A 14,237-nucleotide genomic window follows, 5' to 3' on the forward strand; every position below is an offset into this window, starting at 1 on the left:
TTCTTGTGGCTAATAACCACGATGAAATGTTACACTGAATAACTCAGTGAAGCTTTAAAGACAAACACGCATACAAAAGGCTGTAAAGACTTTATTAAACGGTAGCAAATCACATGCATTACTGGGCGATCTGTTTTGACTCACGTCCTGACATCCAGTCAACAGATTTGCACTGGGTCGACTCCTGCTGGGATCAGAAACACTAGAACATTTAGTTGAGGAAGAATTAGCAAATATTGTGTAAAGTGCTGGCAAAACCTCTGACGCACAGAAATAATGCAATTTAACCAACAGTCTGCTTCGTCCCATTGCTACTACTGAAAGGCAAGATAGTGAAAACATTTCAAATCCACATTTTTAAAATATCATATTAGAATAATAGAAATCTAATGTGTATATGTGTCTTCAAGAAAATATACTTTATTTTACCAGAATAATGGAGCATTTTTTTTTTTTTTTAGCACAAATCCATGCAAAGCTAAATGCTGTTTTTTCTCTCTCTCTCTCTCTCTCTCTCTCTCTCTCTCTCTCTCTCTTCACAGGGGCCAACCACAACAGATCTGGTAAGTAAGGTGTCATTTCATTAAGGCTTATTCATAATCTAGTGTAATACAGAAAGAGTGCATTTATTTCAAAACAGAAAACATTTTTGATTGCAACATCCACAAGATAACAGAGTGAGTTGAATGCAGCTGTGGGAGGTGGGCCTTGTTTGGTCAGGTGTTGACGTGGCGCAGGACACGACGAAGGATGCCGTCTCGGGCGGTGCACATGGCAGGAAGGGGAATGGGCTCCGTCTTGTGCTCCACGATGTTGAAGTGGCACTTTTTGAGATGGTCCGACATGCTGGGGATATCGGTGAAACCCCACGACAACACAGGGCTGAAGGCAGTGCTGAATCTCCACACCTGCAACAGGAAATAAAAAAAAATATGCTCGTACATTTGTGTATTAAAATCAACACGGCAATATCTCTTCTTCAGCCTTGTTACAATATGGCCACATTGACTTTACTGTACATGTAATATTGTAATATTTAATGTAGAGCTAACATCAGCTATTTTGAATGTTGCTCACACGCATCAAGTAACCAATTTAATATCCGATTCTGAATTTAAAACAACAACATACCGTTCGGTAGTTTTATAGTACTAGTTTTCTACTCACTCTATTTTTGGTCTGCCATGACACTGTGCCATGTGCACCTGGGCTTTGTCTTTGCTCCCACTGCAGCTCCACTATGCCTCTGCCCTGGAGGAGACTGGCACACACCTCCCTCATAGTTCTCGATACCAATGACAGCTGGCACAAGCTGAAGCTGTCCAGGAATCCAGCTATGTGCCACAGTATCTCAATGGGAAGCCCACTTAATTGGTTTGACTGCGAGTCACTTGGAAGTTTCATCTTTGGGCAGGGCTGAACCCCGAAGGACTTGAGTTGCCTGTCGTGAACCACCTTGGCTCCCCGGGTACACGGGTAAAACTTCCTCTGGGAAAACGTGCAGCCATAATATGCCAGGGGGCAGCGGTGCTCCATCCAACCATTGAGACCAGCGTGGATGTCACCGTGGACGTTTGTGAAATGGGAAGAAAATTGGTCCCGACGGAATGACTGACCACAGATGAAGGGGAACATGTGCTGGTAGCGGGGGTTAGTAGGCAGGTAACGATTATGTGGGACCGCCTCGACCTCTAAGGCTTCCAGGACCAGGCCGAGGCGGAGAGTGCGGAAGGGGCTGGGGTAGGAGAGCTGTGGGGCAGCGTGGTCACAGGCAGATGCCGAGGCCATGTCACCCACTCTGGTGTTGGTTACCAAGATTGCTGCAGGAAAAGTGAAAGTCTGTGTGCCAAAGTCAACACGGTAACCGTCAACGTAGATGGTGTCGGAGATCCTGCGACACTCTCTGGACTCCTCTAAACAGAAGAGCAGGGCTGCTGTGATCAGATCGATCTCTCCTAGACCCATTGGGTCCTCATCTTGCTCCAGGTCCGAGGTATCCACCGCCTTGTCCTCCATTTTGGGTCGCGATCGATACAGTGGCCTGTCTGGCATGAAACCTATCTGTCCGTTAGATAATGAACATTGGGCCTGGCCCCTGAAGAACTGGTAGTTATGGAACTTCCTCTCAGGCCCATGGGTTTCTGAAAGAACAAGCCCTCTGTTTTCCAGGACCACATGACCAGCCCTCTGTGCCACAGCCTGGCTGACAAATGGAGATGTCATTTGAGGGGTCGCCGGCTCCTGAGGAACACCAGCATTCATGTTGTCTTGGACCTCAACAGGACAGGCGGTCTCCAGACAGGCCTGTGTTGCTCCTGACATTGTTCCATTGTTTGTGTTCATTACCTTTAAGTCTGTTCCTTTTTCACTCAAACAGCTCGAACAAACACTTTGCTCCTGGTTGTCTCTTTTATGCAAACCATCAGCAGCTTCAAGAGTTGTGTCCTCCGGTCCTTTCTGAGGGTCTAAATTGCTGATCAGTCTTGTCTGCATAGCGGCTCCTCTGTTGACACACTCTGTGCTGCTTTCACCAGAGCCTGCACTGCTAACAAATTCTAAAGCAGCGACTAAGCTTCTTGCAGTCTCAACTGTGGCCTCATACAGTTTGCTGAAGTGCTCCTCATTCAAACCATTAATTCCACTGAGAATTTTCTCCTTTGCTGAGCCTGGTGGGGGCGGTTGGGGCTCATGTGAGGGTGACAGCTGTGAAGGTGACTCAATACAGGTGGAGGCCTCAGGAGTAGAGGTTGCCAAAGCTGAATGTGTTGCCCTCTTCTCCTTACTAAAGGGGACAAGTGGCTCTCCTTGGGCAGTAGGTGCCATGGCGATCACCTTGAGGGACTCCAGTAGTGTTCGCTGGTCCTGAAGGGCGAGTGCCATGTCCAGCTGCTCCACTTCCTCCACCCCACGGCTCAGGTTCTCGTAGGAGGTATAGTTCAGGGAGCTCACCGGCCATCTGTTCCACTCCATAGTGCAGCACACCACTCCAGCTGGACACACTTCCAAGTGTGCAGACATTTGGTTGCGCACCAGGGTGGCGGGGCAGCCGTAGCCACTGTTTAGGCAGGGAATCCTCATCAGTGAGCACAGGAGCTGGTGCTCATCACCTTTGCAGGAGTGAAATACAGCCCCACACACCAAAGGACAGGTGATAAGATCACAAGAAGTCCCAGCTTCAGGTCTGACCATGCATCTCCGGTTAAAACAGGACATACAGTGAACATGGTCCTCCTCCATGGTGGAAAAGCCACTGTCCTGCCAAATAAACAAAAACAAAAAACCAATTAGGTGAGTGTATTAAATATACAAACAAGACAAGACTTTACAGATGATAAAGAGGCACTAAAGTCTGTTTCCCACCTGTGAAGCTAACAGGTTCCATACATTGTGTCAGACCTTGTGTTAAACAACAACTCGCCTAAAACATACCGTAAAAGAAAACCAAGGAGAAATATAGCAATTCACAATAGAAGGAAATAAAGTATAAGAACATGTTGACCTAAATTTTTTTTAATATATTTCAATGAGCATCATTTTCCAGTCACATCACACTGCCACTCATGAAATGTTGCATAATGTAGCTACAGAGTAAACCAGGATGACCTCAAGTCCACATTGACCTGCACACCAGGTCACTCATCAACAAAAATATTTCATGTGGGCTCTCTGAACACATCTTTCAATTATTTATTGTAAATTAAATTAAAGATAGAAATATAATGAAGTAGCCCTCTAAGCCTTTGATTGCACACATGGAAGAATTAAACTATTAATATGCATGTTGTTGTACCAGAGTTGTTGTCCAGCCTTGAATGGCTGCTATAAAAACAGCAAACCACCAGATCTCACTGTGTTTACTGAGCTCCGTGCCTCAAACCTTTATTTTCTCACAACAGGAAGAAAACGTTAATACTCCTTAAACCTTTGTCAGCTCATCACAGGATATGCGATGGTACGGCAGCATTACAATTTCTACACAGCAGACAATCCACTGCATTTATATTTCATGTAAATGAATGACTACCCTTTAAAATGCCATCATTTCAAATCTTCTTTTAAAAAGAGCAGCGACATCATAATTGGCTGAGTTGCATACACCCAAGACATCAGTTATATTCGAGTGGCTTGTAATAACATTCAAATATTAAAACTGATTTAATCTTTTTTATCATTTGTGGTTTAATAGTCTCCTAATCTGAATGAATAAACAAAACAAATACCAGTAACAAACTGAATGACAAAGTAAACTAAGCTGCCTGTGGTTGTATTGCCATGTTTCCAGCCTTCACAACAACAGTGCCCCCCCACGCCACCCTGTGAGGACTGCAGTCACGTGATGCATCCAAAAGGCTCTCATCCAAGCACCTTATTAGGAAGCTTCCCAGCTTGATACGGAGGAGGCTGGAAAAAAAAACCCTCATTTCTCTCACTTGACAACAGTTTCACGTCTTAAATGAATACTACATTCTAATACAAAGCAGGTTTAGAGTCTGTGGTGTGTTCACACTGGAGAAGTGACTGAAAAACAGCACACACACACAAAAAAAAGGCACATTAAAACAAAAAAAACCATTTGATTTTAGAGTATTCTGACCATACTGGACACTACTGTCCAACAAAGAACAAGCAGAGCAGCCATTCAGTTATTAAAACATGAAACGATCTGACAAAGTAAGAGTTGCATTAAATGTGGACAAATAAATCATGCTCCTTTTGTGACGTTAAACTGGCTGTGATAAGTTGCAGTTTGACTTATATGAAGCATGCAGTTGTTTAAAATTTCTTGTTAGTGTAACATTTTTATTTTTATATATTAACCTAAAAAAAACCGACAGTTTTGGACAGAAACAGTCAAAAACAGCTGTTTTGCAGCCGAGATGTTCCTTCAATAACGCTCCTGCCAAGCCGGCATGACACGTGTCTTTTCCAGCCTTTAGGACAACAACGTATGAATAAATGGAAAAGCTGTTATTATAATACTTAGTTTAATAATAATTAGTAATACTAATAACTAGTTATTGTTCCTGACAGTCAAAGTTGACTAAGAACAGATGAGCAGAAGATCTAACGATCTAACTTGCCGTGTAAAGCAGTCTATATACGTCCTCCTGCTGTCAGCTGTTGTTTATTTATCAGCTGTTGTTTATTTACCAAATCAACTTGTTTTTTTTGTAACAATGGCTCAGCCGGCTAACAACAGCTGGGCTAGCTCGGAAGTTGAACGGTTTCACGACAAGACAGTTGGACAAGATGTCGTCAGGTTCATCAGGCGAGGCGCTTTCTTACCTGGCTGTCGCGTCGACAGTGAAACGCGTCAGAAGATATGTTGGATTGTTAAATGTAAATATGAAAAACTGGAGTTGCCTCTGCAGAGAAACTGCTCGTGAAAGCCAGCTGCAGCTAAGGTAGTTACAGTTCCGTGTTTTTTTTTTTTTTTTTTTTTTTTTTTCAAAACTTTATTGACCAAAATACACACGCATTTTACACTGGTCCAAAAAAAATAATACTTAATTCAAAGTTAGGGAAATCAGGTAGATAGATCATTTCAAACAGTTTAACAAAAACGTTCATGAATAAACAATACAACAAAGCCACGTTTGTAAATAAGCAATTTACCTAAAATGTAATAATTTACACCATAATTAATCTATTTCCCCTACTGTACTCTTACAACATCAATAACAACAACTATTGTGAAAGTTAGATGTAAAAATCTGACCGGTAGAAAAATACATTTGTAAAAGAGTGTATTTTATTTTGACTAGGCTATAGTTTGGATGAAGAGGACTGGTAGGCCTAAATAAAAATAAAAATGTGTTTAAACAGTCCGAAATATACTTACTAAGTCATCTTGAAGTGACAGGGTGGTTACGGTATAGCAGTGTTTTATGAGTCACAACCTTTGGAACTGATTACATTTGCCTTTTAATTATGTTTTAATAGCATGCAGTACCCAGTAACAACCAGAAGAGGTCACTGTTGATTCGCTGTTTCCCTCCCCACCCTCCTCCCCCCTCCCGACGTGTTAATAGTTGGACTGTGGCACAGTTCATTGTTGGTAGCAGAGGGAGACGGCACGTTTCGAGGTCGGGGTCACCTACACAACAGCACCCGAGGAGCTGGAGGAGCTGACTCATGGCCACATCAACAAGACAGGGCTTAGCAGTAGTGAGTACACTTGTCATGATGCATTGCAAAAAACAAAAAAAAAACAAAAACAACATACAGTGGGACCAATCCCGATTTACGTCAAATGAAATCTGAAATGTTTATTATGCCTAAAAACAGTAAATGAAATGACTTTTCCTGTTCAAAGTTTGAGGTAAGAAAGCAAATAAAATCACAAACTGTCCCCACCATTGTCCAAACTCAGCTCATTTCAAATTAGGCCTGCTGCCCATTTTAAATGATGTCATGTATTATGGATGGTGAATTATATGTGCAGCTGATTTTTGCATAAGAACAGAATGCAATCATTTGTGTCGATCTTCTCTCAGGCTGATATTAACTTGTACGTTGTCAATATGTTGTCATGCAAACATGTGATCAGTGCAGGACATTTTGGAACTTTTATTTAGACCATGTGACAGAAAAAGCTAATTTCCTTTTCACAAATAGATGGTGTTTTCCACATTTTGTGCCTTAACTTCACCACTACTGGTGCTGCAAACTTCAAAACTCAATTTATCCACCCACCTCCCTGCTTTGCAAGTTTCTAACTGGTTTAATTTAATACTTGAGACAACAAAGTAAGTAATATAAGAGTGTGTGTGTGCTGTTGTTTGTAAAATGTCTATTTTCTAAAACGAGAGTTATCAATCTCGAGTTGATGAGAAGGACAGATGTTGCCGCGGGTGTCACAAAACAAGGACTTACAAAAATAGACTTGCCGACAGATTGATTGATGGCGTTTATGTTTTGAAGAAATAAAACAGTAATGCAATTTTATTTTTAATTTGAAAATATAAACATCGATGGTGACATCAATATTACAAAACGTTTGGGGGAGAGAGTTCAAAACCTCATCTAGTTTGCACCAGTCCTTTAATTCATTGCCTATCCTTAGATCTATAACTCATCTCTCTAACAATATTGCAACAAGGAAGTAGGCTAAAATTATAGTTTGAAGTCATTGCTTTTGCGATCAACCCACACAGACTGCAGCCCTCGAACAGAACAAGCACCGCCGTCGCCCTTTGCCCTGAAGTGCGGCTGCAGCATCAAGTAGTCTCCAGCTCCTTCTCAAACATGTCACTTCTATTCAGGTTCAATTTCAGATGCTCGCTCCCGAGGCCCTGGGCACCAGCAAAGGCAGTGACATAGCAGCTCCTTTATAAGTTTATTTGTGATTTATACCGCCTGGCGTGAGTCACGACATGATCCCACCACGTAAAGTACATGCCCCTCGGGATGGGAGCTCTGGCTTTGCTCATGATAATGCATGGGGGTGAAGTGTCGCTTCGCCACATGGGAGCGGAGCTTTTTCAGATGTTCCATTCAGTGACAGCAGCTCACAGTGGCAGGTGAACTTTGGGAGGGGTGTTTATAGAGAGCACCAAGGCAGACTAGACCTCATGCCATAACTGTTCATCTCTCTTAGCTTTATTCATCTGCTTCAAGAGTGGATAAACTGAAATCTTTGATTGGCTTATGTTTGACTGTCATCGATCACTTTCAACCAATCAAACGCTAGATGGCGCTAGATGGTCTGTTGTCTGCTGTTCGTGGTGCTGAAAACATCCGGAGCTCATCTTTTTCATGTAGTATAGAACCCAGCGGCCTGTAGTAAACTCAGCTAGTGGAGGTATTAGATGCCTTTTGTCAGTCCAACATCCATAACTGTCTTCAATTACAGTGAGCTGTCGAATAATTCACATGGTGGATAACGACAGACATGATGACTAATCCCATGTTCTCTTTAGCTTTCAAAATGAAACTATTATCGACATACTGGATACACTGAGTTACTTGAAATATTTGGATTGAAATAGCCGACAGCAGCCTAACAATGGTGCACCACATATATCAATAAACACAGACATTTCCGCAGAGCAAGCTGAAACTCAACTGATATGATTTGTAACATGTAGGTTATTATACAGCATGTGACTGTGGATTTTTTTTGGGGCTATTATTTTCGCTTTAAAACATTGCAGATCTTTACATGGTAATGCAGACTTGGCTATATGCATACATATTGAGAAAAAAAAAAAAGAAAGAAAATGGGATAGTTGCGGAGAGATCTTCATTTTCATGTTTCGAGTTAAGAGAGAGAGAGAGAGAGAGAAAGAGAGAGAGAGAGAGAGAGAGAGAGAGAGAGAGAGAGAGAAAGAGAGAGAGAGAGAGAGAGAGAGATGGGAAGGAGGGGGAATGGAGTGGGAGAGAAACTCAAGTAATATCGCCGAAGACCACGCGCTACAGAAGACGGACGAAGGCATGCGACATGTCTCAAGGATTCAGGTAAGTTTTGATGCAACAGACAGAAAAAGCAGCTTCGAATCTGAATAATGTGGACAGAACAGTGAAAAAGATTATATATCATAGAGCACTCATGCTCTGCTTCCTATGGAAAAAAAACAGCTTAGTGCGTGTATTATTATTATTATTATTATTATTATTATTATTATTAGTATTAGTATTTATTGTTGTTGTAAACCGAGCGATGGGCTGCACGACAGACAGCTAGAAAGGAGAACATACAATATATGTAGAACAGAAATATTCTTATCTGGCACCATTCCTCGTGCAGAATTCAAATAGCCTAGGTGTCGACTACGGGAAGGTTTTTTGTCGTTTTTTTCTTTTCTTTTTTTTTTTTTAGTAATGAGCTGGGTCAAATCGTGAAGAATGTGTGTGTGAGGGTATGACGAGTCCAGGCAACAGTCCCAAACACGTCCTTGTAACGTGTTTGGAAAGCGCGCTGTCCGTGGTGCTGAAATCAGGTTTCCGCCTGATTTTCTCAATGGACATCAGGAACAGCACCTGCAGCTTCTCCCCATACATTTACATTTAAAAAAATACGATTGTCTGAGAAATGTTAAAGTGACCGGCGGTCTCCACCGAAGCTAAATACATGCACGGTGAGGCGGTGCAGACAGCAGCCTTGTTCAGCCACAACTGTCCACTGATCAAAGTGTGCGTTAAATGCCTTGCTCGAAGGCATCTCGATTGATAACAGAGGCGTGAGGACTGCTGCCAGCTGAAGGAATGTGAGACAGGGCGTTGATGGAAAAGAGCATGCGTGTTTAAACGTTTGGCACATCTGGCCTCGATTCCTCCTGCTTCCATGTCACAGCAGTTTGTCTTGTTTTTCTGCAGGTGCGCGTGGATGCGTCCCAGGAGTCGTGCTCACAGCGGGTCATGGTTGGGATGAACGTGGAAGTACTGACAGACAGCAGATAATATGCCTGCGCTATTGGCACTGCTCACGCGATTAGGCACAATATGGCACGCGTAAAGATGGGTCTCTTCGCTCTCCTGTGTCTCCCCGCGTGCTTCTTTCACGTCTTCGTGCTCTCCCACAGCAGCAACATCTATGAGCGGTCGGTGGTCCCCCGTGCCGCGGCCCGCTCCGTGGCTCGCATGGACGGAGACGTGATCATCGGCGCGCTCTTCTCCGTCCACCACCAGCCGTCTGCGGAGAGAGTGGCCGATCGGAAGTGCGGGGACGTCCGCGAGCAGTATGGCATCCAAAGGGTGGAGGCCATGTTCCACACGTTGGACCGGATCAACTCAGACCCCAACCTGCTCCCCAACATCAGCCTCGGCTGTGAGATCCGGGACTCCTGCTGGCACTCCTCTGTTGCCCTGGAGCAGAGCATCGAGTTTATTCGGGATTCCCTCATCTCCATCCGGGATGATAAGGACGGGTCCAAATGGTGTATTGACGGCACCCCGTCCAACCAGCCACCGCCCTCCAAGAAACCCATTGCGGGTGTGATCGGACCCGGATCCAGCTCTGTGGCTATTCAGGTGCAAAACCTACTGCAGCTCTTCAACATCCCGCAGATTGCCTACTCTGCCACCAGCATCGACCTGAGCGACAAGACTTTGTTCAAGTACTTCCTGAGGGTGGTTCCTTCAGACACCCTCCAGGCCCGGGCCATGCTGGACATTGTCAAGCTCTACAACTGGACCTATGTGTCTGCAGTGCACACTGAGGGTGAGAGGCCATCACTATCAAATCACCAATATTGCCAGTTGTCATGTTGTCTGTTAGTGGACAATATGGTGAGATTAAAGTGATCTGATTATTTAGTATTTTTTTTTCATTGACTATGGAACGATAATAAACTGTTACTGCCCTATTTATTAATTTGATAAAATGCCCAAATGCAAAATTGTTTATGGGTCTGCTTCATGGCTCATTTTTTGGCCTTCATTCCTAAACAATTCACACTAACCTAATCACAGCTTCTTTTTTTGGAATTGCAGCTTCACAGGTGCACTTACATGTTTGTCTCTTGAGGGGAACTAGTCAAAGACATTTAGTCACTCTTCCCTGTTCCCGTCTCAGTCTGCCACTCAGGCTTTTTGGAGCAGTCAGTCACATCCACACCTGTGCATATCTGAGTCTCTCTTCACTGACATTGACTGCATTTGAAGGTTGTGTGGGTATAACTTACAGGAAAGGATCTTTCCTGTGCTTCGTCACAGAGCTGCCTGTGCGTGGTTTAAACAACTCAGCTATGCGGTGTATGTTGAGTAATTACTGGGTGGCCTCGTGTTTTGTTCTATTGAGAAATATAGGTAGTGTTTCTCTTTCTGCTGCCCTGACACTTTGTTATAATGTGCATTAGTTTGTAGAACCAAAGCTGGAGCTTCTTGGCTGTGTTATCGAAGTCATCATAGCAAGTTTCTGAAGTTGATATCAAGGGGAACACATGAGGGGCCATATTAGCATTAAAAATGTAGGTGTTCCTTTTGAAATGTTAAATTAATTCTATTAATTAATAATGGCATGACTGTCTTAAATTTCTCAGGATAATTATGAAATAAAATTAGTATCACATTGTCTAAAAAACAACAACCTAGAATTCAGCAGTACATACCACGATGTGCTCACTTTCTTTTCAAGAACTCTTTTTGCCCATTTGTTTGGCCGAACAGCACAACAGCGGTGAAGACGGGAGGTAAAAAGGAGAGGCGGGTTGGGCAGGCGAAGTAATTACTGTGAAATGAATTATGTCTATGGCTTTTCATTAAAGTCTTAGTGAAACACACAGTCAGTGATGTGCACCCAAATTATGACTGACAGGCTACATTACCCAGGATCCCCCCCTTGAGGAACTGTGGACTCATGGGGAGTGTAAAACATCTTTGGAAAGTCCTATTATAGTCCGGTGTTATGGAGATGGGCTTGGACACACGTTGCTATCAGATTGATGAAGAGAGGGAGTTAGGGAACTGCAGTACCTGGAGGCATAACTAGGTGGCATCAGCTGTCTGACCTTCAGCATACACCTCCAGGAGGATCCTCTGGGACTGAAGTCATAATTTAGCAGTAATGACAGACGAGTCAGAGGAGGGTGAATTTGATTGCAAGCAACATCACTTACTCAATATGTTGCAGTGTGACAAAAGAAGGATATTTTCCCAATAAAAAGTGAAGCTCAATGTTTAAACTTCTAATCTTTAATTGCAATTTAATCTTTTTTTTTCTTTTGCATGCAGACATTCTGTAAATACAAGCCTTTACACTGGAAGTAGATTCAGTTTTCTAAGGAACAGCAGCTCAGAAGTTTGGAGCCCCAGTAAATGTTAACAACCAAGACTTCACATCCTAATTTGCCCGATGCGGACCTTCTCGTGACCTTTGAAGAGTCATATGTAAATCCACTTGTTTGTTGTGCTCTATCTTTCGTTGCCTCTTAAACAGTGGTCATGACTGGCTTGAGCTCATGAGTTTTCACTCGCCGCCACCTTAGACAAGTTATAAATGCAGCTTGTTGCCCGTAGCAACAGCTAGGGCTGTGAAATTGCATAAATTACCTGTCCCGATTATCATCCGTCTGGTAGGGAATGCGCACAGCGGGTTGTTTTGGTGGTCATTGTCAAACGGGCTGTCAACTAATGCACAACCACCCACCTGTCTCACAGCCGAGATGGAAAGAGTAAAATAATTGGATATCATTATTTCCATTTACCAGTGAGAGAATGAAATGAGGCAATTGAAAACATCATCAAAGGACTGTTGGAAAACCAACACATGGGCTCATTGTGCACCAGAGTAAATGCATTACTGTGATGCCTGTTTCAGCTGCTGTCATCATTGCTCTATAAAGCAGCGCCACACAGAGTATTTGTTGTTCATCATATAAGGGGAGAGTGGCATGGAGACCCTTGGGAACCCTGCCTCATCAAGGCAACCGTGCAACAAATGTTCTCAGATTTTTCTGTGTAGGTGTTTTTAATTTCTGTCTGACAACGCGCACATTCAACCAAACACATGTTCCCGCATGCACGAGCGATTGGATTGTCTGTGTAATCCAGTTCTCATACGAAAGAGCCGTGGGCTTCATCAACAATCCAGACCGTGGCACATTAGGGAAGCACTGCAGTCCACATGGAAACAGAAGATTTAGACTGAAAACGGCTTTGCAGGCCTTTTGATTGGGATAGCGTGCGGCTAAACAAGGATAGCCATCTTCACCCCCTTTTTTTTTTGGCTTTGATTGCAATCAGTAGCCAGCAAACTGTCTGACACTTATTATCAGTGGATCAGGGCCAGAGCTCAGTCAGGGCTTGATGCGGGGAACAACTGCTGGGAGATGTGCTTTAAGCATAACATTGAAATATTTAGAGATGAATGGTTGAAAGCAATTAATTGTGCTATTAAATAACATCAATGTCGTTTCTTAGAGTAACAAGGCATGTAATGCTTTGTCATGACTGAGATGCTGATTGTGTCCCAATTGGAGAATAATGCCTCGTATTTTACAGCTCACAATAACTGAAAATGCCACAGACGCTCTATTATCTGTGTACACGAAGGAAGGCTAATTTAAGAAATGGGATGAACAGACAAATATTTTGTTGTTTAATCTCAGCAAGGACAGAATGTTTTCCTGCCGATTTCTCAATATTTTCTTCACCACCTCTAGGAAACTATGGGGAGAGTGGCATGGAGGCCTTCAAGGAGCTGGCCTCTCAAGAAGGCTTATGCATTGCCCACTCGGACAAGATCTACAGTAACGCAGGGGAGAAACACTTTGATCGGCTTCTCAGGAAATTACGGGAACGTCTACCCAAAGCTCGCGTCGTGGTGTGTTTCTGCGAGGGCATGACGGTCCGAGGTCTCCTGATGGCCATGAGGCGACTGGGGGTGAACGGGGAGTTCCTCCTTGTTGGCAGGTATGGATGTGTGGTTTTCTTTTCTTACCTTTCACTTCACAGTTCAGAGCATTTCTCTGGATGGCATTGACTCGGTTAACAGGCTGGAAGCCTGCGAGATACTGCGTTGTCTTCCTGATGTGCGTGTAACCAAGGCAACCAAGAAGAATTAGACCACATACCAGTAGCACTGAATAGAAATGTTCTCCAGCAATGAATAATTGGTATTTCTGTCACAGACACAAAACTAGAGGGAAACAATGCCTCTGGTCCGTTCTCTTCCTGTTCGTGCTCTTATTATTATTATTATTTTTTTTAAGGCATTGCCACTCATCTCGTATATGGTAATCAAATATTAGCATGTACATATCTGTGTGTACACATGAGAAATCAAATTGAATTATAAAACTCTCTCTCTCTTTGTGATTACACCTCCTTATTGGATATTCACCCCACCTCTTTCTCTCCATATTTGTCCTCTTCCTCGCTTTCTCTGTCTGTTAGTCAGTGCTGAGTGACAGTGACTGACTGTATTCATTAGAGAAGGGCAACTAGAGTCGTCTCACACGCTCATACAGTGTCATATTACAGCGTGAGAGATCGTCCTCGAGCAACATTCACAGTTGTCAATAAAAGTCACAGCACAGTTGATGCTACTTTTCAGTTCATTCATGCGGTATCTTTCCCACATCATTTCAGACAGGGAGGAGGTTTTGTTTGGCACCCATCTGTTCTAGGTTAGTTGTCAGCTGTATGTTACATGAAAAGGATATTAATAAGACAGCTAAGGATGACAAGCCAAGCTGTATTTGATGAAGATGTGCTGAACACTGCATGAGTGCAACGCAGATTCTGAGCTGTAGAGACATAAGACAGTACAGTATCTTCCACCTCTACAGTATGTT

General features: G+C 43.2%; 2 protein-coding genes across 4 annotated transcripts in view; one reads left to right on the plus strand and one right to left on the minus strand.

Moving 5' to 3' along the window:
• Positions 1-499: 499 nt before the first annotated feature.
• Positions 500-5,414, minus strand: LOC138203394 (F-box only protein 30-like). 2 transcript variants are annotated; one of them, XM_069158206.1, is made up of 3 exons: positions 5,287-5,414; positions 1,168-3,250; positions 500-908 (listed from the first exon to the last, which is right to left on the minus strand). In XM_069158206.1, exons 2-3 carry the CDS (start codon positions 3,235-3,237, stop codon positions 717-719), a joined length of 2,262 nt encoding a protein of 753 aa, XP_069014307.1. In that variant the 5' UTR covers positions 3,238-3,250; positions 5,287-5,414; the 3' UTR covers positions 500-716. The 2 variants fall into 2 exon arrangements, with proteins under 2 accessions (XP_069014307.1, XP_069014306.1); XM_069158205.1 differs by having other exon boundaries at positions 1,168-3,255.
• A 2,943-nt stretch (positions 5,415-8,357) lies between these two features.
• Positions 8,358-14,237, plus strand: part of grm1a (glutamate receptor, metabotropic 1a) — a 34,444-nt gene continuing 28,564 nt past the window's right edge. For both annotated transcript variants that reach the window (XM_069158207.1, XM_069158208.1), the window contains exons 1-3: positions 8,358-8,460; positions 9,319-10,162; positions 13,104-13,353. In XM_069158207.1, coding sequence (XP_069014308.1) covers positions 9,445-10,162; positions 13,104-13,353 — 968 coding nt within the window. In that variant the 5' untranslated portion in view covers positions 8,358-8,460; positions 9,319-9,444. The remainder of the gene's footprint in view (positions 8,461-9,318; positions 10,163-13,103; positions 13,354-14,237) is intronic.

Source organism: Embiotoca jacksoni, unplaced genomic scaffold, assembly GCF_022577435.1.
Source record: "Embiotoca jacksoni isolate LCO1_2020_lvr unplaced genomic scaffold, fEmbJac1.0.p SCAF_23, whole genome shotgun sequence".
NCBI lineage: Eukaryota > Metazoa > Chordata > Actinopteri > Embiotocidae > Embiotoca > Embiotoca jacksoni.